This window comes from Babylonia areolata, chromosome 2 (genome assembly GCF_041734735.1).
Source record: "Babylonia areolata isolate BAREFJ2019XMU chromosome 2, ASM4173473v1, whole genome shotgun sequence".
NCBI lineage: Eukaryota > Metazoa > Mollusca > Gastropoda > Neogastropoda > Buccinidae > Babylonia > Babylonia areolata.
Window position 1 is genome coordinate 4731007 of NC_134877.1, and position 24473 is coordinate 4755479.

The window sequence follows — 24473 nt, forward strand, 5'->3', positions numbered from 1 at the left end:
CCATCTAAAGCAACAAGCTACGTCAGACTGACTGTGTCAACGAAACAATCAACAAGAAGGAACACTGCGTATTGTCAATGTCAAACACTTAAAACTAGCCACAGAGGGTAGTGATTGCATGAAGGGTCTGCCAAACATCTCTGTTGATCCATCTTTTAAGGGTGACTACCAAGTCACTCGAAGGTAGATCGTCAGCCATGAGAGAACCAATTAACAGGATCAGAGAGCTACTGTGGTCACTTGCATCTGGACAGTCAGTCTCCGCTGTCTTTGGCAGAAACAAAGAGAGTGACAGAAAAGAAGAAATTTCTAGCACTGAATTTCCAGACGGTGCAGATGCCATTAAAACTGAAAGACCCCCAGCATCCCAATGGAGGACACCAGGATCAATGCCTCAACCACACCACCCTTCACAGAGAAAGACCACAGCCACAAACAACTTGACCTTACGGGCTGATTGCCAATTGGTCATTAACTCTCTCCATACGAACGGCGAAAGAGACGACGTTAACAGCGTTTCACCCCAATTACCATCATCAAAATATTGCAAGCGGAAGGCTCTTATACTGAAGACGTGAATGTTGACAAAGAATACCACAATTCTGACGACGGAAGCTAAAGGTTGGGTCATTCAGACACCCACTGGACATCCGAGGGGTCTGTGCAGAGGAGAAGAGAGGACTGGTCGTACTGAGTGAGTTAAACTCAGCAGTACTAGGCCAGCATCCCCACAGCTCAAACCAAAGAGTGACAGTGCTGAAATCATGACAAAGAAAGGTACATGATGAGCCCACACTTTCTATACCATGGCCATGTTATCAATGTCAGGGCAAAGGCCTTTTCTGGTGAGCAATGCTTGCTACGAGTAATTAAGGGGTTGTCAAGCTAACTAGGCATAACAGATTCAACAATACCAACCTTACAATGCAAACAACAGCAACAAAGTGGAAAGCTCTTGTTTATTCAACAATACCAGTATTACATTGTCAACAATAGCAACTCAGTGTAAAGCTCTTGACTGACCAGGTTTTTTAAGAATCATGCTGCAGAGGTCAAAATACAACTCAGCATCAACACTGGACATGTGTTTAGTTGAATCCCGGGGACCAAAAAACATGGTGCTCTGTTGTAAACTTGTTCCCCAGTCAGGAGTATCCAGCTGACATGTCAATACATCATTCCGTAAAGTTCACGTGAGGAACAAACACGCAACAACATCAAACAACGAACTAACAGCACATGAACTAAATGCATGTTCAATAAGAATCATTCTCATCCACATTTTGTGTTGTATAATGCGAAGATATTTAAACCTTTATTATACTTATCACGAAATGCCAACAACTCTATCACATGTTTTAACAAGGAATCTTTTTTTTAAGTTGAACAAAGAAAAGTATTAGTAGTTGTGACAACTGATGAAAAGTATTCTTTAACAGCAGTAAAATGAGCAGTCTGCTTCATTATATGCCTGTCTACTCAACAGAAGCACAACTACCACAACACAACAAAACCACACAATCTCAATGACCCAAAATCTCAAAAACTCTTGACTGGGACAGCAACAATCTGGGTAAAAAGATGTGTTTCTACTTCCAAAATGAAAAGTTATTCTCAACAGAAATGAAACAGGGAACCAATTTTACTGGAAATTGGTCATGCCAACAGAAATGTAATGATTACAGGAATAGTCAAAATCTCTCTCACACAAGGAAGGATACGATGTGATACATGCATTTTCTAACTTCTGAGACTAGAAAAAGTATTCAACCATATTCAAGCAATAATCATAGTTGTCAAAATAGATACAGTTTAACAAGCAGAAAAAATATCACTTTTACACACATTGGGTGTGTGTGAGCATCCATTCATGTGCGCATGTGTGTGTGTGTGTGTGTGTGTGTGTACAAGCATGCATGCATGTTCGATTGCAACTGCACAATCATTTTTGAGCCGTGAGCAAATGTATCCACGCTTCTTTCTGTTTCTGTAAAAGGAAACAGATTGAAAGAGTTATAATCAATATGAAAAACAGAAATAAAACTGACTAGAGTATTCTCACAGATGCTCAACATTTAATGCACAAAAAAATCAACAATATTTTGTTGATACTTTAAAGCTATATTTTGTGGTCACATCAAATGAACAAAGGTGTAGAGAGTTGTGTGTGTGTGTGTGGGTGGGTGGGTGTGTGTGTCTATGTGTGTGTGTGAGAGAGAGAGAGAGAGAGATAGTGAGAGAGAATGTGTGTGTGTATGTGTGTGAATGTTTGTGTGGGTGTGGGTATGCGAACGAGTGTTCTAAAAAAAGCGTGTTTTGTTTTGGGTTTTTTTAAAGAGAGGGAGAGAAACAAGAAAGAGAAAAACAAAATCAAAATGAGAAAAAGAAGATAGAGAAATATCACAATGGAAACAATGTCACAGCAGAGTTGTTAAGTCCATGCTGGTAACAGCTATCAAACGTCCATACTGGTAACAGCTATCAAACGATCAGTCAATGCTTTGATCTTTGAACTTCTCGTCACAATCACCACAACGGCAAAACACAACATCACAATGATTCACAACACAGACCTCTCCTCTCCCAGTTAGCTAAAACAAAACACCCCTGAAAACGGAGTATGGCTGCCTACATGGCGGGGTAAAAACGGTCATACACGTAAAAGCCCACTCGTGTGCATACGAGTGAACGTGGGAGTTGCAGCCGTCGAACGCAGAAGAAGAAGGAGAAGAAGAAGAAGCTAAAACAAAACAAACAAACAAAAAACAAAAAAAAAACCCAACATTTTCAACAATTCATTCTGTCCAGCCATACACAATCTGACTCACTTTCTGCTTGACTGAGTGCGATTCTTATGATAAACACAATGTTCCTCCCAAATCTCTCCTCTCCAGCATAACTGCTGCTTCATATTTTTCTATAACCTTATGGGGGGGTCTGGCTACAGACTTTTATCAATGTTTTTAAACTTAAAAAAAAAAAAAAAAAAATTTATAACACCAAAATGCCCCCCCCCCCCCACCCCACCCCACCCACCCACCCCCAAAAAAAACAACTGATTGAAAACTTTCACATCATGAACCCATGTAAAAGGCATGCTTGTGGAAGATAATGAGAATATCAGTTTATGCACTAACATAAACCATTGTCTGCTACATGGATGAGAACAGCAATTTTGGTTGGGAAAATACTTTCGGGATAATGTTTTCTAAAATTATTTTGTTTTACATTTAAAATTAATTTCAGGTGAAACATTTCACTTCTGTGCTTTATCACTGACGGAAATGATGTATCATATTTTGTCAATGACACAGGGAGCCAACCTTTAAAAACCTTTACAAATCTGGGTCAGTTTTAAAAGACTGAAGACTTTTATGGACACAAAAAAAGCAGGTTACTTTTTACAACTTCTTCAAAACATTTAAAACCTGTACGACGGGCGCAATAGCCGAGTGGTTAAAGCGTTGGACTGTCAATCTGAGGGTCCCGGGTTCAAATCAAGGTGACGGCGCCTGGTGGATAAAGGGTGGAGATTTTTACGATCTCCCAGGTCAACATATGTGCAGACCTGCTAGTGCCTGAACCCCCTTCGTGTGTATATGCAAGCAGAAGATCAAATACGCACGTTAAAGATCCTGTAATCCATGTCAGTGTTCCGTGGGTTACGGAAACAAAAACATACCCAGCATGCACACCCCCGAAAACGGAGTATGGCTGCCTACACGGCGGGGTAAAAACGGTCATACACGTAAAAGCCCACTCGTGTACATACGAGTGAACGCAGAAGAAGAAGAAGAAGAAAACCTGTATGAACTCCAGAGGCTGAAAATGAAATGAAACTCTGAAAAAGCCGGTCAGCAGCCTCACGAGTCAAACATGGCCAGTCTGATATCAGTTTCTCCCGAAAACAATTTATACTTCACCATGGCGGACAGTTCTGTCAAAAATCCTGAAAAACAACATTATGCTTCACCACGGCAGACAGTTCTGTAAATTAATCAGAATCACAGCCTTGCAATATTCTGAAAAGTTTTTCCAAGAAATTTGGGACGAAACTGACCACAATAAAGGACACTTTAAATGTGCTGCTGGCATGCAATAGAGGAAGTCTGTAAAGCAAAGAAGTATATATAGCATTTCACAGTGGTAGGTTGTGATGAGACTACAATGAGACTGATAGGAGGAGAATTCAAACCATTAATTTCACAGCCAAAATAGACCTCACCTGTTGTTAATTATGCAATGTCAGACACATTTATCTATGAAGCTGTCCTGTGATTTTATTCTCTGATGGAGATTACTGCGATTGTATTCTCTGACAGACATTCAGAGATGCTTTAAAAATGTTTTTTCAGAACACAACAATGACTGGAGAAAAAGACTCAGCTAAAATTCAAGTAACTGTCAAAGACATACTGGAAATATCTACTGGTATATCCATTTCTTTCTCCCTTAAACACTGAGACAGTGCATGCATGCATGCATGCATGCACGCACGCACACACACACGCACGCGCGCACGCTAACATGCACACACACGCACATGCACAAGCAAACACACTGCCCACATAAGCAATTTCATAAAGCACCTCCAGCAAAACATGGATTCAAACTTTATCATGAATTAACTTACTCTGCTCTCAATGGTTAATCTCAATGAATATCAGATTTTTTTTTTTTTTTAAACTGAAGCAGCAGTGTATCCACATTCAGAACAAAATACCAAAGAACTGGAAGAGTTTGTGATGTAGAATGCTACAAAACATCAGACACGAAGAATGCAAACTTCTCTGACACTCTCAGCACAGTTTCAGTTTCAGTTTCAAGGTGTCATCAAAGCATACAGACTGATCCATTACACATTAATTTTGCTTTAAAAAAAAAAAAAAAATTTAAGTACAGTGCATTGCTTAATATCACTGCATTTAGTTAACTTTGATATTCTGCATTTAGTTAACTTTCATGAATATCACTACACCTATGTAATGACTTAGGTATTGGAAGAAGACTTTTTATCTCTTTTCTTTTAATAATTACATTATTATTTTTTTAAAGGGCATTTATTTTTAGTCTGAAAGTTGTCATGACAACCACAATCAACAACAAAAGCCACAGAGCCAGCTGTAACTAAACAATTCCTCAGTTAAAAAAAAAAAAAAAAAAAAAAAAAAAAAAAAAAAACAACTACTACAACAGTCCAGTCTTGAGTTTCAGTTCCATAAGGAGGCAGCAAAGTGTGCCAACAGATCCATGTATGCCACACCACATCGGCTTTAAAACAAAAACTGATTTTTTCCCCCCCTTTCATTAAAGGAACAGATACTTTGATCTTCACATAAACCCCTAACATGCTGGTCAGGGGTAGTTGTAAATTTGTTTCTACAGCTCCGTTATCAACACCACTTGTCTTTATATTAGCAGAACAAAAAAACAGGTGATTCTGACGTCATTTTGCTGCACATAAAACCCGACTGGAATATGCTGGTGTAAAGCCTAGCATTAAAACAGTAGCTAGTAAAATGCTGTATTAATCACACAACTAGTGGACAAACTTTACATAATATCGAAAAAAAATTTTTTTTTACACACATAACCAAATCTTCATCATCCAAATGAATGCCTGCACTCACAAAAAAAAAAAAAAAAAAAAAAAAAAAATCTGATGTCCAAAATGACACCAAAACATGAAGCACAACTTCCCAGGAAAATGTATGGTGTTGTTGCTTTCTCCCTCTCTCTCTTACTGAAAACAGGATTACCTGTCTTGCTATTTCACTGGTCCTATCTAGTTTTGTTCACCAGTGCTGTTCGCCGGAACACATTCACCAGAAAATTATTATCTACACTTGACATACTGCTTCTTTGATCTCAGTGCACATTCTGACTTCTTCAGTTATCACAACTGGAGAGCTCTGATAAAATGTGACTTTAACTCACTCAGTACGGCCAGTTCTCTCTTCTCCTCTACACAGACCCCTCGGATGTCCAGTGGGTGTCTGAATGACCCAATCTTTTTCTTCCATCGTCAGAATTGTGGTATTCTTTGTCAACATTCACGTCTTCAGTATAAGAGCCTTGCAATATTTTGATGATGGTAATTGGGGTTTAAGGCTGTTAACGTCGTCTCTTTCACCGTTCGTATGGAGAGAGTTAAATTGGGTACAGCATCCTTTCTTAAGGAAATACAAAACTAATGCAAAAACAGAAACATGATGGCCAGACCACACTGTAACCTCTCCTTCAGTTTCCCACAACTATTCCCAGATGAATGTTTAGTCATTTGGATGAGACGATAAACCAAGGTCCTGTGTGCAGCATGCACTTAGCGCGTGTAAAAAGAACCCATGGCAACAAAAGGGTTGTTCCTGGCAACATTTTGTAGAAAAAAATCCACTTTGATAGGAAAAAACAAATAAAACTGCATGCAGGGGGGGAAAAAATGGGTGGTGCTGTAGTATAGCGACGCGCTCTCCCTGGGGAGAGCATCCCGAATTTCACACAGAGAAATCTGTTGTGATAAAAAGAAATACAAATACAAATACAAATACAACACATTTCTGCCCAGCCACCACACTCAAAAGAAGAGTCAAGAATGCAGAGAACTCTGAATGGAAGCATACACAACTGTCTGCATCTGATGAAAATTCAATCAACATATAACACTAGAGACAACAAAAAAGCCACCTGCAGAATAAGAATAATTTAGAAGTATCTAATTTCCACTTTTTTTTAATATGAGAGTGGGGTTTTTTTTCTCATGTATTATGAGGATGATTCAAATGTGAATGAGTATGTATACTTTTAAGGCACAAACAACAATATTTAAGACACAAAGTTTCAAGTCACCAATAAATTATAAGAGACAAAGTTTAAGTCACCCAGAAAAGAAATCCAGTGAGCATCGTTTTTTAAATGGACATTAGCAAAAATCATCTATCATTTTATGTGATCACTGAGTGCAACAGTTCTGTCTATTCAAACAGAGTATTTTGCTGTACAAATTGATGAAGAAGAACAAATATAAAAGGAAAGTGTTGACAAAAAGTCAACATATGGCAAACTTTTCACCTCAACACTGTCTGCCTAAAGTCTTGGGGCTCTTTTGATGAATTTGTCTCATGCTCATTCATACACATGAAATAACTGGCATTCTAACATCATTCTTTTTTCTTTCTCAAATGCAGTGAGTTGACCTCTCCTGAAAACTCCCAAACCTCACATACTTTTTGCCTGTACATGTGAACTGTTGCCTGCATGGCTACTCCACAAATTTCAACCAATAACTTGTAAGATGTCAACGGCAAGCAACAAACATTTCAAATACTTTTTTTTTAACAAATAATTTTGATATATACCATTGAAAGTTTCAAGTGTTTGGGCTGATCGGTGCTGCTGCCAGATTACTGTGTAATAATGCAGATGTAGAAATAAATAGGTAATGGACATACTATCATTTCCACTGCAAAGCTTTATCATGCATGCACTCTGCAGAAATTTTGCTAAACTGAGAACAGTCTTTAGTCCCTTGGCCGTTGCAGAAAAAAAACAACAACAAAAAAACCAAATGTCTGTCAATCTGCGCAGGGTTTTTTTTGTTTTTTTTTCACAATTATCACAAAAACATGTACCTGAGTCAGCAGAAATTGTATGTCTTCCCTAATTGCTATAATCATGGGCACTGGAAGGCCAGACAACCCAGTTCTTTGACACACGAGTTAAAATGCCATTTGTAAAGCACAGAAAAAACATTCTGATGTGTCCAAGTATCCTTACTGTAGCACAACAACCGCACACACACAAAAAAGATTCAATAAACACTCACCATCTGTTCTGAAAGGCAAAGTGAACACTTGTTTTCTACATGCATCGAAACAAAGATAGACAAAGAATTGTGCACAAGTGAGAGATTCCACACACAAAAAAAGTTGACCATGTATCTTCGTTTGACCATTAACAAACAAAACAAAAACAAACAAACAAAAAAAAACATGCATCAAAACACAATCATCCCCACAAAAATATCACCCAGTGCAGACAGGCACATGGGACAATGACTTGAACAAACATATCACATACATCCAAAGATGTCAATAACACAGCTAACATTTGTAAACCTTTTGATTTTCTCAGTTTAAGCCTGGAACTTTGGCAACGCCAGTTGAAAATGGGGGTTGCTGTTGTCTTTCCATTTGTGCCCTGTATCCATAGTAAGCAGTGCAAAAAAAAAAAAAATGAGATCAATATTTGGTCAGATTCAAAGCTTGCCAGTTAACATCCTTCAATTTTCATCAGCAGACAGAGATCGACATTCGGTCATTCTACTAGTAGACAAACTTCTCATTTGTACCTGTAAAACCAGAAATAGTAATACCTACTGGTAACAATTGCTGTTATGCTAATTTCATGCTCTTTGGCAGGCAGAGAAGTTACACTGGTTATGTTCTACAGGAAGTTTTACTTCTTTTTAAATGTCAAAAGATGAAACCACCATTATAAACAAGAGGCAAGGCCTTCAAGACTCACTTGTGATAAATTAAGTCCCCTAGCATTAATTACAGAGTAATTTCCCTTTTTTTACTATCTGCACCAAAACGTTTGCAAAATAAATAAAAATTCCATGCTTAGCAAACGAAGTTCCTGTTTGAACAAAAAATGATAATAATGACTCCTCTTGTTGTTGTGTCAGAATAAGAGGTCAAAGTGCCAAGTTTAGAGAATACAAAAAATATAACAGTAAATGCAGTTTGCATATAATTAGGCTTCATTTTTCTTTTTCTTTTTGTGCCCATCCCAGAGGTGTAATATTGTTTTAAACAAGATGACTGGAAAGAACTGAATTTTTCCTATTTTTATGCTAAATTTGGTGTCAACTGACAAAGTATTTGCAGAGAAAATGTTAAATGTTAAATGTTAAAGTTTACCACGGACACACAGACACACACACACACACACACACACAGACAACCGAACACCGGGTTAAAACATAGACTCACTTTGTTTACACAAGTGAGTCAAAACTGTTAGACACTTAGTCAAGTTCTCCAACACACTTAACCATTTTGGCTAGGAAACCACTGGCTAAGCCACAGGAACACTTTGCCCTGGAGCATTACCCCTTCTGATCAGTGCGTTTGCCTCTGGCTGCACACAGTGCTGCCTGCTTCCCAGCTGGACTTTTTTGCACCTTAAAGGACTGTTTACACGTTTGGCTTCCTCAAAAACCTGACTGCAAAACATGTACTTCACACATGTAGCAGTGAGAGTTCTATGAGCCTGAACTTTCTTTCTTCTTTAGGTTTTTGTTTTGTTGTTTGGTTTTTTTTGTGTGTTTTTTTTCATGAAAGTTTCTTTTACATACAGGTTGCCACTGGTCCACAAGAGTCAAAGACTCACATGGCAGGCTAGCTCAGAAGCAAATCTCACATTCCTGTATATATAAGTCTAATTTCTGAGAAGACAAATCGTAAGAACATTCACGGATATTCACACTGTCATGAAAATGGACTGTAAATCAGGTCAGCCAGGCATTTCTAAATCTGTAGAAGAGGACAGTTTAAAATTCTCCTGAGATAAACAAAAAGTGTTATCTTTACTGGTAAGACCTTGTGTCCTACCAAACAGAGGAACAGGGGATAATTCTGGTATAACCCAATACAAATCAACACTTCAGTTTTTGCAGGTATAATTCAGTGTTTCCGGATTTTGCTCTCCCTCTCTCTCCATAAATATATTATTATTATTATATAGCGCTGAATCTTGTGCAGAGACAAATCAAAGCGCTTTTGCACCAGTCATTCACACGCATGCATAACTCTAAAACTAAAGAAAAAAACTGAAGACAAGGAAGAGGCAGGGAAGGGAGGCTATTTTAAGAAGAGGTGGGTTTTAAGGCCAGACTTGAAAGAGCTGAGTGTGGAGACCTGATGAAGCGAAAGAGGAAGTTCATTCCAATTACAAGGTCCAGAGACAGAGAAAGAACAGCGACCAACAGTTGAGTGTTTGAATCTGGGTATGCGTAAACAGAGTGGATCCGAAGCTGATCGTAGAGAGCGAGGTGGAGTGTAGAGGTGAAAACAGCCACAGAGACAGGAAGGGGGGCAAATCTGTGAATATATCTATAACATAGAGTGCTGATCTTGTACTTTATTCTGTGTGAGACAGGGAGCCAGTGGAGATGTTGCAAAAGAGGAGTGATATGCTCAGATCTTTTCTTTCTGAGGACGAGTCGGGCAGCAGAGTTTTGTATATGCTGAAAGGACTGAATGGATGAAGCAGGCAAACCAGACACAACAGAGAGTTACAGAAGTTGTGTGTGTGTGTGTGTGTGTGTGTGTGTGTGTGTGTGTGTGTGTGTGTGTGTATGCATGTGTGTGTGTGTGTGTCTTGTCTGCACACAAACAAGTAAACCCCCTCTCCCTCCCCCAACCTTAAAAAAAAACAAAAAACCTTCAGTGTGACAATCACAAAATACCACAAGTTACAATCATTGCTTCATGTGATTCAGTTGACTCCAAAAACAGAGTAAAAAAAAAAGTAACACAGGTCAGGACATGAAAAGAGCCCTGCAATATCACAAAACAACAGTACCTTGTGTACACATCAGTACAAACATCAGTAAGCTATTCTAAGCCTTCAGTGTCCTTCAGCCAGTCAAAATATCTACACACCATTCAACATAAACCATCAGCAAGATCACTGAATAGTCTTTGAGGTCCCATTGCAATGCCATCTCTTAGTTCACGAAAACCCACAATCATTTTCTAGTGTATGATCAAATCTTTCATCCAAACTTGCACTACAGACAAATATTATCATTCATTCGTAAACCCGATGACAGCATTTAATATACCCCATCCCAAAAGCCGTGTATTCATATTCAGAGTATATTTTATTCATTGTTCTAGATTATATAGGCAATATACACATGCCAATTTCAGATTAATGTCAGGAACAATCAGATACAAGTAACTGAAGGCAGCTTCAGGGCTTCACTGCATCATGCAGCTGTATGTGTACCCGTGTGCATGTGCATATGTGTGTGTGTGTGTGTGTGTGTGCACTGACTGCATGTCTGCATGTGAGAGTGTAAATGTAAATGTGTATACACTTATATACGCACATTGGATTGTGTGTGTAGCATTGTGTGCACTGAAGTTTTGGGGAGGAACACCAAACAGTGTTCTGTTTTGAAGTTTTTGGGGAGAAACAGCGTTCTGCTTCCACATACGCTGGCAAAATGTCTGCTCCTTTTGATACATAGGCATGTGCATGTGCACACCCACACACATGTGCATGCACGCATTTACGCGCGCGTGTGTGAGACCGTGTGTCTTGTTGTGTAAGTTTGTGTGTTCTGTGCTGCAAGAGGAAGTGGATGGCAGTGTCTGTGCATGCAGAGAATCAGAATTTGTTTCCCAATTTGGTGCAAAAAAATAATGTGCTTGTGTTTGTTTTAAAAGAACAATGTTGTGCTTGTATTCAAATAAAAAGAACGATTTTGTGCTTTCTGGAAGATTAAGTGATTAAGTACCCAGTAAATCTTCATTATCATTCGAGTTGAGAGATGGTAACAGAAGATGAAAGAAAAGAAAACTGTTGCTGTGCACGACGTCTTCAGTGACAGATCTTTAGGATCTGTGTACAGTTAAACAGATGCAGACACAAGAAGCCATTTCATCCCAGTGGAACACTCCATCCTTGGTAAGGTCACATCTGTCTGGGTGAAACTCACGCTGTCAAACCATGTTCCTTGCTAACATTAAGGTGTTCTGTCGTGCAGGTATGAAAGAGAAGCTAGCCTTGTTTACATCAAACTCTTGCACGACTGTCAAGTACTTCACAGAACGATTTAAAACATGCGCCTTCTCACAAACTGTGCATGTTCATTGATATATAGCTACAACAGCAGTGTCTTTATGCATATTTTTCTACAACATAGTAAAAGCTGTCTACACAATCTGTTACTTTTTCAAGTTGTAAACAAATCATGAATGAATGTCAGTTGAACACTGCTGGTTTGTGACACACAAAATGGTCCCTTTTTCAATGTCTTTCCAAATGACAAACATTGTCACAATCTAACAACAAACCGATTCTGTTGAAATACCACCATCAGCAATGATCTGTCCCAAGCAGAGGCAGCTGTCTCAGTAGTAATCAGTGCTATGAATCACAAGTCCTGCTTCTGTCACTCTCCCTGCCCACCAAGGGAGCGTTCTCATCTTCCTCCTCCACCCACTGTTTCTCACTGCTGGGACTGGTCATGCTCTCTTTGCTGTTCATCACAGCGGCTTTGTCTCCCCTTGCTTTTTCCGCTTCCCTTTCCTCTGAATCCGAGTCGGTCCTGGCCTCCGTTCTTCCATGGCTGCCGTCAGTGCCGTTGAGCAGCATCAGTGCAGAGCTGTCTCCGCCCTCGCCCACTGCCTTTCCATCCACCGTCGACAGTGAAGACCTGTCTCCTGCCCTGCTGCCTGACTCCGCCATCTCTCTGACCTGACTGTCCACCTGGGGCTGACTGTCAGGGCCCTGGCTGTGGCTGTGGCTGTGGCTGCAGCTGCTGCTGTGCAGGGGATCCATGGTGATGGCCTCTCCCCCGCCCAACCCCCAGCCCCCCATGCTGCCGCCCTCCTTGGTGTCTAGTGTGTCGGTGGGGCTGTGTTGGTTGTTTGCCATGTCGTGGTCCTTCAGCAAGCTGTCAGCCTGCAGGGCCCCCTTGTGCAGCAGGCCCACATGGCTGAGGTCTACCTCAGGCAGCTCCTGGAGGGTCGCAGCACTATTGTTCTGGGATACTGTGCGCATCCACACGTCCTTGAAGGTTTTTTCGCTGCAGTGACTGTCCCCAAAGGAGCTGCTGGAAATGCAGGAGGTGCGGCGGGCAGCCAGGTAGTGAACCCGATGGATTCGTAGAAACTGCATGGGGGTGAGGGCCTTCACCGAGAAGTCTGGAGTGTAGGGCGGCAGCAGGCGAAGGTCCGTGACATCCTTCAGCCTTTCTATCTTCATATCCTTCAAACCTGAGGGGGAAAAGATACTGACCATTTACCACTGCTGCATTCAGCCCAGTTGATTACACAAGTCCCTATCACAGCTGAAAACGCTGTCAATACCAATCCCATTAGAACCTGGAAAAACAACAACACACACACTTACACATCTGCAAAACTACATATGATAATAGGCATACAAAAATAAAATATGCTGGCCACCAACTCACATGTCCCAGGCACAATGTGATAAGAAACTCTAGGGAGAGCTGGACAGTACACGGTCTTCAGAGAAGAAGCCCCCCTCAGTCAGGTGTTTCAGCCCTTAACTCCTTACACTCTTAGGGGGCCGGGCCGCACCCAGGTCATGACTCCTGGATGCCCTTGTGTTGCCCTTTTTTTTTCCCCTGGTCCTCAGCAGGTTTGAACCCGCGCCTCCATGGTGGTCACCACTTCAGGACTGAGTCACCTTTTCTGGCAGACATTTTAACCACTGAACTATCGTACGCATAGTTTTGAGTTGGGAAATTTAATCCTTACGAAGTTTACTTTCATTGCTCCTCAACCAGATACAGCTGGAACTTTTTTCGGCTGCTTCTGCCATTGCCTTGAGAGCCTGTGTCCTCTCTCTGCCAGAAATCGACAGCTGTTTTAATACAAATATACAACAAAATAAAAATGCCAAATTATCATGTCCAGAAAGAGACAAAAAATATTCAACGCTTCCTTGAAGGAAGTTAGTGTCAACGGACCACCAAGACAGAAAATAAGAATGGAAGAGACCACAACAAGGTAAAAGCCAGAAACAAAAAGTGAGAGAGCTTCTAAATTTGACCATGTTTCTCCTTCAGTCTCTCCACTGGTTGCCTGTTTGTGATCGAATAGACTATAAGCTATCCACTCTGACCTTTTCTGCAGTCAATGGATCTGGCCCCAAGTATCTTTCTGAACTCCTCCATATCTATACCCCGTCTCGCCAGCTCCGTTCTTCCTCTGATATTCGACTTCTCAGGATACCTCACGTCAGAAGTAAGACCTATGGACACAGATCGTTTTCTTTTCAATCGCCAAAGACGTGGAACAAGCTCCCTGATAACCTCTGTCATTCTGATTCCCTCGCATCTTTTAAATCTCGTCTCAAAACTCACCTTTTCCCTCAGCAGTAAGTTCAATTGTGGCAGGTCCACCTCCTTCACGTTAGCTGTGCTTGAATATGTATGTATACATATGTATGTGTACATAACTACATGCATGTAAATTGTATATGTATGTGTATTGTGTGCGCGTGCGTTTATGTTTGTGCCTGCCTATGTGTGCGTATGTGTTAGGGTAGCTGTTAGATACACATGTATTGTTAAAATGTATGTACGTAGTGTGTGTGTGTGTGTGTGTGTGTGTGTGTGTGTGTAGTCATATTTTGGTGTGAGTATGTAACATAGATGTAATGTTTTATGTTAACAAAGCCTGGATAGTGTGCTATATAAGTATCCATTATTATTATCATTATTAGAAAGGAGGACATTTCCAGCACAGATTTCCCAGAATGTGGGGTTGCTGTTCATACTGAAAAGGCACCCCCGAATCCACAGATATGAAGCGAAAAAAAAACAACTTGATTACACTTATATGAGTGAGTGACCAACCTTCCACGACAGACTGACTTTGAGTCATGCGATATCCATAAGGAAAGTGGAGATGATACGTGGTCAGTAGGAACGTGCGCACAAGACATGTAGTGTCGGTGCGTGCGTTTGCGTATGTGTGCTGCTTTGCAAATGTGTGCCTACAACCATGCACATGTACATGAACGTCTGTCAGTCCATGACACTACTCAGGCGACGTCACACTAAGTAATCTAACACAATAACCAGACGGCTGATGATTTTGTGTCGCCTCTTCACGGCAATGGATGACCAGGTCACTTCGACACTTCTGTCATCTGTCATTTTTTTTATTGCTTCCACATGTTTGTCAGCTATTATGTCAAGTAAGAGACTTGACTTGACTTATTCCTCTTGATTCCTTGGGGAACATAGGGCCGCAACAACACTCCTCCAACGCACCCGGCTCTGGCTGGTCCTCTTCAGTTCGGCCCACGTCATTCCGGCCGCCCTTGTCTCTGCCTCAATGCTTCTCCGCCAGGTCTGCTTCGGACGGCCAACTTTCCTTTTCCCCTGTGGGTTCCAATCAAGAGCCTGTCTTGTGATGTTTGTTGCAGGCTTGCGTAGTGTATGGCCTATCCATCCCCATTTCCGTTTCTTTCAAGTAAGAGATCCACTCCGAATTTGCCTTACTTGGAAAAATGTCTCAAATGGGTATGGTGCCAAATTCTTAGCTTATATGTTTAAGAAACACAGGCGTGAGTTACTGCCTCTGATGACAGACCGAATGACAAAAAAGAATTTGATACATACAACACCCTGTATGATACAAGCATGTAAAACAGCAAGAATAACAATAATACAACATAACTGCTGCATAATGTCCTAGATGCACAGACTGACAAAGACTACTTACAGTCAAAACATTCCAAACCAAAGTAGTTGAATGGGCCGCTTTCGAAGACCAAGTTTTCCTTGCCAATTTTCACCTCCACGTGACCTGGTTTGTAAAAGAAATCATCGTTGGCAAACCCACATACAAAAGGCAAAACAAACGAAAACTATACATGTCACAGAAATCATCATCACAAACAAAATAATTATACATTTAATTGCAGAATATAGATGACAATGTACAAAGCCAAAGAACTGAAAACCACTGATCAGAAGCTGCTCCAGCCCTACACAAACTTTTTATCTGTGTAATTTTCTCCGTTCTTGTGCAGCTTTCATTTGATTCCTTTACAACAATGGAATAACCCATCAAATTGAAACTTGACAAAAACTGAACATTCTACTGATATAAAACTTCCTGAAACTTTTTTCCTTTTTCCCCCACGAAGGTCAATACACTGTCCAGACCAGAACCCGTCCATCTTAACTAATGCAATATGACACCTTCAATGGGGGGAAAAAAAAGAAATGTTCAATTTAAAAAAAGCTCATGGAAAATTCCCAGCATCTTCCCAAGCAATACAATACTCAACCAAACACAAATACGATAAAACACATCTTTATTCATCCCAACTTGGAAATCAACTCTGCATCCACAGGCTCGGCACTCACCCTGCACAGTATCTCAGCCCACAGCTGAATCTTCTTCTTCTTCTTCTGCGTTGGCTTTTACGTGTATGACCATTTTTACCCCGCCATGTAGGCACCCATACTCCGTTTTCAGGGGTGTGCATGCTGGGTATGTTCTTGTTTCCATAACCCTCCGAACGCTGACATGGATTACAGGATCTTTAACGTGCGTATTTGATCTTCTGCTTGCATATGGTATGGTATGGTGTGTCCATCGAGATCGATGATGACCATCGTTGTCATCCAGATGGGGGATGGGGGATGGGGGGAGGGTGGTGGTGGGGTGGGGGGAAGGATGCTCATGAATCTATCTGTGAGTGCGCAGATGGCTGAATAGTCCAATCTGCGCACGAAATGTTCGCTGACAGTTGGGGCAGACAAAGACAGGCATATCATTGTCAGGGAGCTTGTTTGCCCGTGACTTTCTGGCCTGCCTCTTCTCAACAGCTGCAGCAGTCCTGTTGGCCTCGCACAACCTGGCGCCTTTGTGCACAGCAGCGCGCCATTTGTCACGGTCCACTGCAGATTCCTCCCAGGAGTCAGGGTTGATATCAAACGCTTTCAGAGAGACTTTCAGAGTATCTCTGAAGCGCTTCTTCTGACCTCCGTGTGATCTCTTCCCTTGTTGCAGCTCGCCATAGAAGAGCCTTTTGGGCAGCCGATGGTCTGGCATGCGCGCCACGTGTCCAGCCCAGCGAAGCTGGGACTGCATCAGGATGGTGAAGATGCTGGGAAGGGTGGCTTTTGCGAGCACCTCTGTGTCAGGGGTCTTGTCTTGCCACTTGATGTTCAGTAGCTTCCTGAGGCATGTTGTGTGGAAGTGGTTCAGCTTCTTGGCATGTCGTTGGTACACTGTCCAAGTTTCGCAGGCGTACAGTAGTGTGGGGAGAACTACTGCTCTGTAGACCTTTAGCTTGGTCTCAAGACTAATGCCTCTTCTGTTCCAGACATTTGCATTGAGTCTACCAAAAGCTGCGCTTGCTTTTGCAATCCTGACGTTCACTTCATCGTCGATTGTCACATTTCGTGACAGTGTGCTGCCAAGGTATGTGAACCGCTCCACCGCACTGAGTCTCTGACCGTTGACTGTGATGTTGGGCTCAACGTAGGGTTTCCCTGGGGCTGGCTGATGGAGAACTTCAGTTTTCCTCGTGCTGATGGTAAGGCCGAAGTTCCTGCTGGCAGTGGCAAACTTGTCGACGCTGAGTTGCATGTCAGCTTCAGATCCAGCGTTGAGGGCACAATCATCAGCAAACAAAAAGTCTCTGATGATGTCTGTCATGACCTTCGTTTTTGCTTGAAGCCTTCTGAGGTTAAACAGCTTGCCATCTGTTCGGTACTTTAGGCCGATTCCAACATCGCCATCTCTGAAGGCATCAGTAAGCATTGCAGAGAACATGAGGCTGAACAGCGTTGGAGCCAGGACGCAGCCTTGCTTGACACCATTTGTGACAGCAAAAGGAGCAGATGTTTCACCATTGTCCTGGACTCGAGCCTGCATGCCTTCATGGAATTGGCTGACCAAGGAAATAAATTTCCGAGGGCATCCGTACTTGGCCATGATCTTCCACAGTCCCTCTCTACTCACGGTGTCGAAGGCCTTAGTGAGGTCGACATAGGTGGAGAACAGATCAGCATTTTGCTCCTGACATTTCTCTTGCAGCTGCCTTGCAGCAAACACCATGTCAGTGGTTCCGCGCTCTTTCCGGAATCCACATTGGCTCTCAGGCAAATAACCTTGGTCAAGGTGTGCTGTGAGGCGGTTAAGTAGGATCCTGGCAAGTATCTTGCCTGCGATGGAGAGCAAGGAAATGCCCCGATGGTTATCACAGGCTTGCCGGTTCCCCTTTCGCTTGTACAAGTGAATGATAGATGCATCTTTGAAATCCTGGGGGATCGTCTCTTCTTTCCACATGAGTGAGTACAGCTGATGAAGCTTCTCAGTCAGCACAGTGCCTCCATCCTTGTAGACCTCTGCTGGTATGGAGTCTGAGCCAGGTGCTTTGCCACTGGATAGCAGACGGATTGCTTTCTGGGTCTCAAGAAGTGTTGGCGGATCATCCAGTGCTTCGTTGGTGGGGACTTGTGGGAGACGGTCTATGGCTTCATCATTTATGGAGGAAGGGCGATTTAAGACACTGTTGAAGTGCTCAGCCCATCGTTCAAGAATGTTCTCCTTCTCGGTGATCAAGGTATTCCCATCTGCACTGAGGAGGGGGGATGATCCTGAGGATGTGGGGCCGTAGACTTCTTTTAAGGCATCATAGAACCTCTTCATATCGTGCCTGTCAGCATATCCCTGGATCTCATCAGCTTTGTCACTCAGCCACTTATCTTGCATCTGGCGTAACTTTTGCTGAACAGTCCTGCGGATGTCATTGTATGCATCCTTTTTTGATGTGGACTTTGGGTTGCTCAGGTGGGCTTGATGCAGACGGCGTTTCTCATCCAGAAGCTGCTTGATTTCATCACAGTTTTCATCAAACCAGTCTTTGTGCTTTCTGGTCATGGGTCCCAGGGTCTCTGAAGCTGTACTATAGATCAGCTCACGCAGGGTCCTCCAGTCAGACTCCACATTCTGGTTGTCCAGAGAGGCGGATTCCAGACGATCTTCCAGCAGCTCCACAAATGACTGTTTGATGGTGATGCTTTTCAGCTTAGCGATGTTGAGCCGTTTTGGAGCCTTCTGGCCTTGGGGGCGTCTCTTGGGTTGGATTCGAATATTCAGCTTCGAGACTACAAGGCGATGGTCTGTCCAACACTCGGCGCCGCACATGGTCTTTGTTACACGTACATCTTGCCTATCCCTTTTCCTGACGATGACATAATCGATGAGATGCCAATGCTTTGAGCGAGGGTGCATCCATGACGTCCTGTTACGGGTAGGGAGGCAGAAAACTGTGTTGGTTATCAGCAGTTCGTGCTCTGCACAGGTCTGAAGCAAAAGCAATCCATTTGGGTTGCAGTGGCCCACACCGTGCTTTCCAATCACTCCATCCCAGGAGATGTAGTCAGAGCCAACTCTAGCATTGAAGTCCCCAAGAATGATGAGCTTGTCTGCTTTAGGGATGGCAGCAATGACAGAGTGAAGGTCCTCGTAGAACTTCGCCTTCACTTCATCCGGGTTGGTCATGGTTGGGGCGTAGGCACTGACAATGGTGAGGTGCTTCTGGCCAGATGCCAGTGGGAGTTTCATGGTCATAAGCCTATCGTTGACTCCCTTTGGGATTCCAGCTAGCTTGCTGACAAGTGCTGTTTTTACTGCAAAACCAACGCCAGCCTCACGTCGCTCTTCGCTTCCTCGTCCACTCCAGAAGAAGGTGTAACCAGATCCCCGTTCACAGAGCTCGCCTTCGCCTGCAAGCCGAGTCTCACTCAAGGCTGCGATGTCGATGTTGTATCTGGCGAGTTCGGATGCAACTAGTGCTGTTCTCCTTTGGGGTCTGTCCGTGTTATCTCTGTCCAGGAGAGTCCTTATGTTCCAAGCACCAATGGTGAGAGGAACGATCCTTGTTTTTTTCTTTTCTTTCTCTTTGTTTCGACCGCTGATGTAGGGTCCCCGCCAGCCGCGGTATGCTGGCCAGGGTGATATGGAGCAGGCAATTTTTAGGGCACCTTTTCTAGCCCCTTCCTCATGCCAGGGAGGTGAGCAGTGCATTCCTAAAGAGGGCTGCTCAGACGCTCAGACGGCTGCCGAGCTCCATCGCTGCTCCTGTCGACGAAGAACGACCCTATGGCCTGAGCCGCCTGCGTGCAGGTCTGCGGCTGCGACTGCCAGTGTACCCACACCTGTCGTTTCGTCGCTCGCCTGTCGCCACAGGACTTGGGGGTGATGAAATGATGAAGGATGAAAGGTCATTTTGGATGACTGATGACTTGCGCGATGAGTTTGTTTAAAGTGAAGAGGAGTTGCGCAACGTCGACCTCACTCTCTCGTCCGGGTCCACCAATTTCCAGTGGCAAGACTAAGTCGAGACGACTGGATGATGAGCACGGATGCAGTGGATGACCAAGATATCCTTTCAGTGTCTCATCTTGCTCTCTGCACTCCACAGTGCGTTGCTGTAACCGCCTTCCTCTCCGTTGAACCGATAGGTTTCTTCCGCAGATTCTGCCGGATCCAGATTTCGCATACATGGGTAGACACACCCCGGGGACCAACTGCGTGTGGCATGCACACAGCACAGTGGAGCTAGATGGCCGTCGGTGGCTCTCCTGAGCCGACGCCCTTTTATGGATCTCCATAAGGGTGTCTAGCCACCCGCCTCACCAGTCCCAGAAGGGAGCGGTGGAAGTGCCGGTTTAGTCGTTGGCAACCCGACCCTGAACAGGTTGTACTGGATTACAGGTTACCAGTAGCAGATCTAATGACCTGACCTGACAGCACATATGCTGACCTGGGAGATCGTAAAAATCTCCACTCTTTACCCACCAGGCGCCGTCACTGTGATTCGAACCTGGGACCCTCAGACTGACAGTCCAACGCTTTAACCACTCGGCTATTGCGCCCGTCGCAGCTGAATCCAACACACACCCGCACAAAACAGGAGAAAGGCACAGCAGCACCCACCTTCCAGAATCAGCACGAAGTAGTCACACTCTTCGCTGCGCTTGTAGATGTCCGAGTCGTCCGTGCTGGGGTTGAGGGTGATGAAGATGTTCTGCTGGATCAGCTGCTTCAGCACACTCCTCTTCACGTACGGCTCCTTGAAGGGGTTCACCGCTGCCAAACACCAAAGCCAATAACAAGGTCCATACACAGTTTTCATTCACTAAATTTCAACACTTTCTAAACACCTCCCAAACCCCATAAAGGCCCCCCCCAAAATGTTTAACTATCGTGCCAGGATCTAGGACAAAAAGCACAGTATTATGACTGCTGACTTTTGCCCCATGAGTGGGTCACAGCACAGTTAAACACGGTTCATACAGATTTTTTTGTTTTTTTTATCCCTTCTCTGCCAACTCATTTTCCAATAATTTTCAAAATATTTGAATTTCCAGAAAAATAAAAAAAATTTTACACTTGTTTTCTTAGTTCAGTCATATGACTCTACCCAAGTGCTGATATAGTGTTGTATACAAAGTAAAGAGACAGACAGATATAGATATAGATGGATTATATAATATACCGCAGTATATATATATATATACATATATATATATATATATATATATGTCACAATGCTACATTCCTGCTATCATAACTCACAGAAGTAATGAACTTCATATAATGCAACTTACACACACACACACACACACACACACAAACACACACGCACACGTGTACACAAACTGATTAGAACACGTTCCTATCATTTTGCGCACAACATACACAAACACAAAGAGAGACAGAGACACAGAGAGAGAATATGTCACAGTACACTTCCCCCTTCCTGTCACTCGCTGTCACCCATATTTCACCACAATATCCATGCCTTGGAAATATCAAGGGAGTTAAAAGTCTTCTTCAAGTCTGGCTGGGTTTTTTTCCTAGCAGACGACTTTTCTGCAATGCTGAGCAAAACATAAAGAATGTGCTATTTGGATGTAAAGTGTGCGTCATCACAGCATCAGCACCTTGCGTTTAACTCTCTCCATACGAACGGCGAAAGAGACGACGTTAACAGCGTTTCACCCCAATTACCATCATCAAAATATTGCAAGAGGAAGGCTCTTATACTGAAGAGGTGAATTTTGACAAAGAATACCACAATTCTTACGACGGAAGCTAAAGGTTGGGTCATTCAGACACCCACTGGACATCCGAGGGGTCTGTGTAGAGGAGAAGAGAGGACTGGCCGTACTGAGTGAGTTAATGACATACACAAACAGTGAAGTCATGTGGCCGATCACAAAAATGTACAAACTTTCCAAACACTTTAAAAACACCACTATGGCCAAAGATTTCTTAGAACTACTGAGGTCATGACCCACAATGAAAAGCGCTGAATTCTGAGTGCCAGCTTGGGCCCCTTGCCTGAATTTGTCAACCACTAACATTGATGAGAAGCACAATTTCACTCAGAAGGATTCTTTCAGGATCAGGGTTGTCCTTGCTAGAATAAACTAGGTTAAACAATTCATTGCTTTATCATTAACTGACAAAAACAATGTGTTACTTTTTTTTTTTTTAATAAAGAGTACCAAAATTCACAACTTTTACAAATCTGGGTTCTTACAGGTTTTATAAAGTTTTTAATTTTTTTTGTTGTTGTTGTTGTTGTTTTTTTTAAACCTCTTTCTTAAGTTCTTCAAAATCGTTAAAATGATATGGGTTTGTGTGCGGATGTTTGTGAGTGTATGTGCACACTTTAAAAACCAGTCTGAAGGACTACTTTTACAGTTTTAGTTTTTTGGGGTTTTTTTTTGTATTTATGACAAACACTTATGATCTTTCTTTAATGTTGGTTAGTCTGCTGTCAATTAAAAAGCTCATGTTTACCAGTAATTACAGGACTAACACTTCATGACTGCCACGTAAATGTAACTAGTCTTCGTCTTAAAATTTGTATATTTTATTGTAAAGCGCAGTGAGCCCCAGCGTTGGGTTACGCTGCTGGTCAGGCATCTGCTTGGCAGATGTGGTGTAGCGTATATGGATTTGTCCGAACGCAGTGACGCCTCCTTGAGCTACTGAAACTGAAACTGAAACTGAGCCCCATCTGAGATGGGCGTACTGCGCTAGCCAGCATTTTATTATTACTATCAATTATTGTGTATTTGCATTTGTATTTCTTTTTATCACAACAGATTTCTCTGTGTGAAATTAGGGCTGCTCTCCCCAGGGAGAGCGTGTCGCTACACTACAGCGCCACCCATTTTTTTGTATTTTTTCCTGCGTGCACTTTTATTTGTTTTCCTATCGAAGTGGATTTTCCTGCAGAATTTTGCCAGGAACAACCCCTTTGTTGCCGTGGGTTCTTTTACATGCGCTAAGTGCATGCTGCACACGGGACCTCGGTTTATTGTCTCATCCGAATGACTAGCGTCCAGACCACCACTCAAGGTCTAGTGGAGGGGGAGAAAATATCGGCGGCTGAGCCGTGATTCGAATCAGCGCGCTCAAAATCTCGCTTCCTAGGCGGACGCGTTACCCCTAGGCCATCACTCCACGTAAGTATGTAAGTATGAGAGACTGCGTTAGTGGTCTAGTTAACATGTCAGCATCAAAGCCTTTTATGTCTTTCATGGGCACAGAGTAAATAACTGTGATTCTCATGCACGGTTTATCTGTATGTTTTACAACGCAACTGGGATGCGTCTTGCTGTAGATAATGAAATATTCTGTTACTCTTCTACTTCCATCATCATCATCATCGCTGTTGAATATTTCAAAATAATGCAAGTCAGCTGCCATTCGCTTATAATTCTCAGTCCACCACATGGAACCCCAAGCTCACTTTAAAAAGCTCACCAAAACACTCCTCTTCTGTTCTGCCTAACTGACTAACGGGCTTCTTGAACTTCTGCTGGCTGTGTGTGTGTGTGTGTGTGTGTGTGTGTGTGTGTGTGCGCGCGCATCTGCATAAGTGTCTGCCTGAGTGTGTGCATGCAGCACATACACGCTCACTTGTATGTGTATGGTATGTCATACTTAAATGCATGAACATTTATACATGAATTACTTTCATAGTGAACTCCATAAGCTCCTGGTCTACGTGCCCGGTGTGAAGTACCTGGAGCTTGGTCTCTGACATAGGATAGGTGCTAGATAAGTAGTCATATCACCAGGACAGGTGCTAGATAAGTAGTCATATCACCAGGACAGGTGCTAGATAAGTAGTCATATCACCAGGACAGGTGCTACATAAGTAGTCATATCACCAGGACAGGTGCTAGATAAGTAGTCATATCACCAGGACAGGTGCTAGATAAGTAGTCATATCACCAGGACAGGTGCTAGATAAGTAGTCATATCACCAGGATAGGTGCTAGATAAGTAGTCACCAGGATAGGTGCTAGATAAGTAGTCATATCACCAGGATAGGTGCTAGATAAGTATTCATATCACCTGGACAGGTGCTAGATAAGTAGTCATATCACCTGGACAGGTGCTAGATAAGTAGTCATATCACAAGGATAGGTGCTAGATAAGTAGTCATATCACCAGGACAGGTGCTACATAAGTAGTCATATCACCAGGATAGGTGCTAGATAAGTAGTCATATCACCAGGATAGGTGCTAGATAAGTAGTCATATCACCAGGACAGGTGCTAGATAAGTAGTCATATCACCAGGACAGGTGCTAGATAAGTAGTCATATCACCAGGACAGGTGCTACATAAGTAGTCATATCACCAG

The 24473-nt window shown here is 42.8% G+C and overlaps 1 protein-coding gene across 1 annotated transcript in view; it reads right to left on the reverse strand.

Moving 5' to 3' along the window:
- Positions 1 to 10459: 10459 nt before the first annotated feature.
- The window catches only part of LOC143296644 (unextended protein-like), a 42660-nt gene continuing 28646 nt past the window's right edge, over positions 10460 to 24473 (reverse strand). Inside the window, exons 4-6 of the mRNA XM_076608677.1 lie at positions 20739 to 20891; positions 15501 to 15584; positions 10460 to 13013 (exon numbers count right to left, since the gene is read on the reverse strand). Of these exons, the coding sequence (XP_076464792.1) occupies positions 12163 to 13013; positions 15501 to 15584; positions 20739 to 20891 (1088 nt within the window). The 3' untranslated portion in view covers positions 10460 to 12162. The remainder of the gene's footprint in view (positions 13014 to 15500; positions 15585 to 20738; positions 20892 to 24473) is intronic.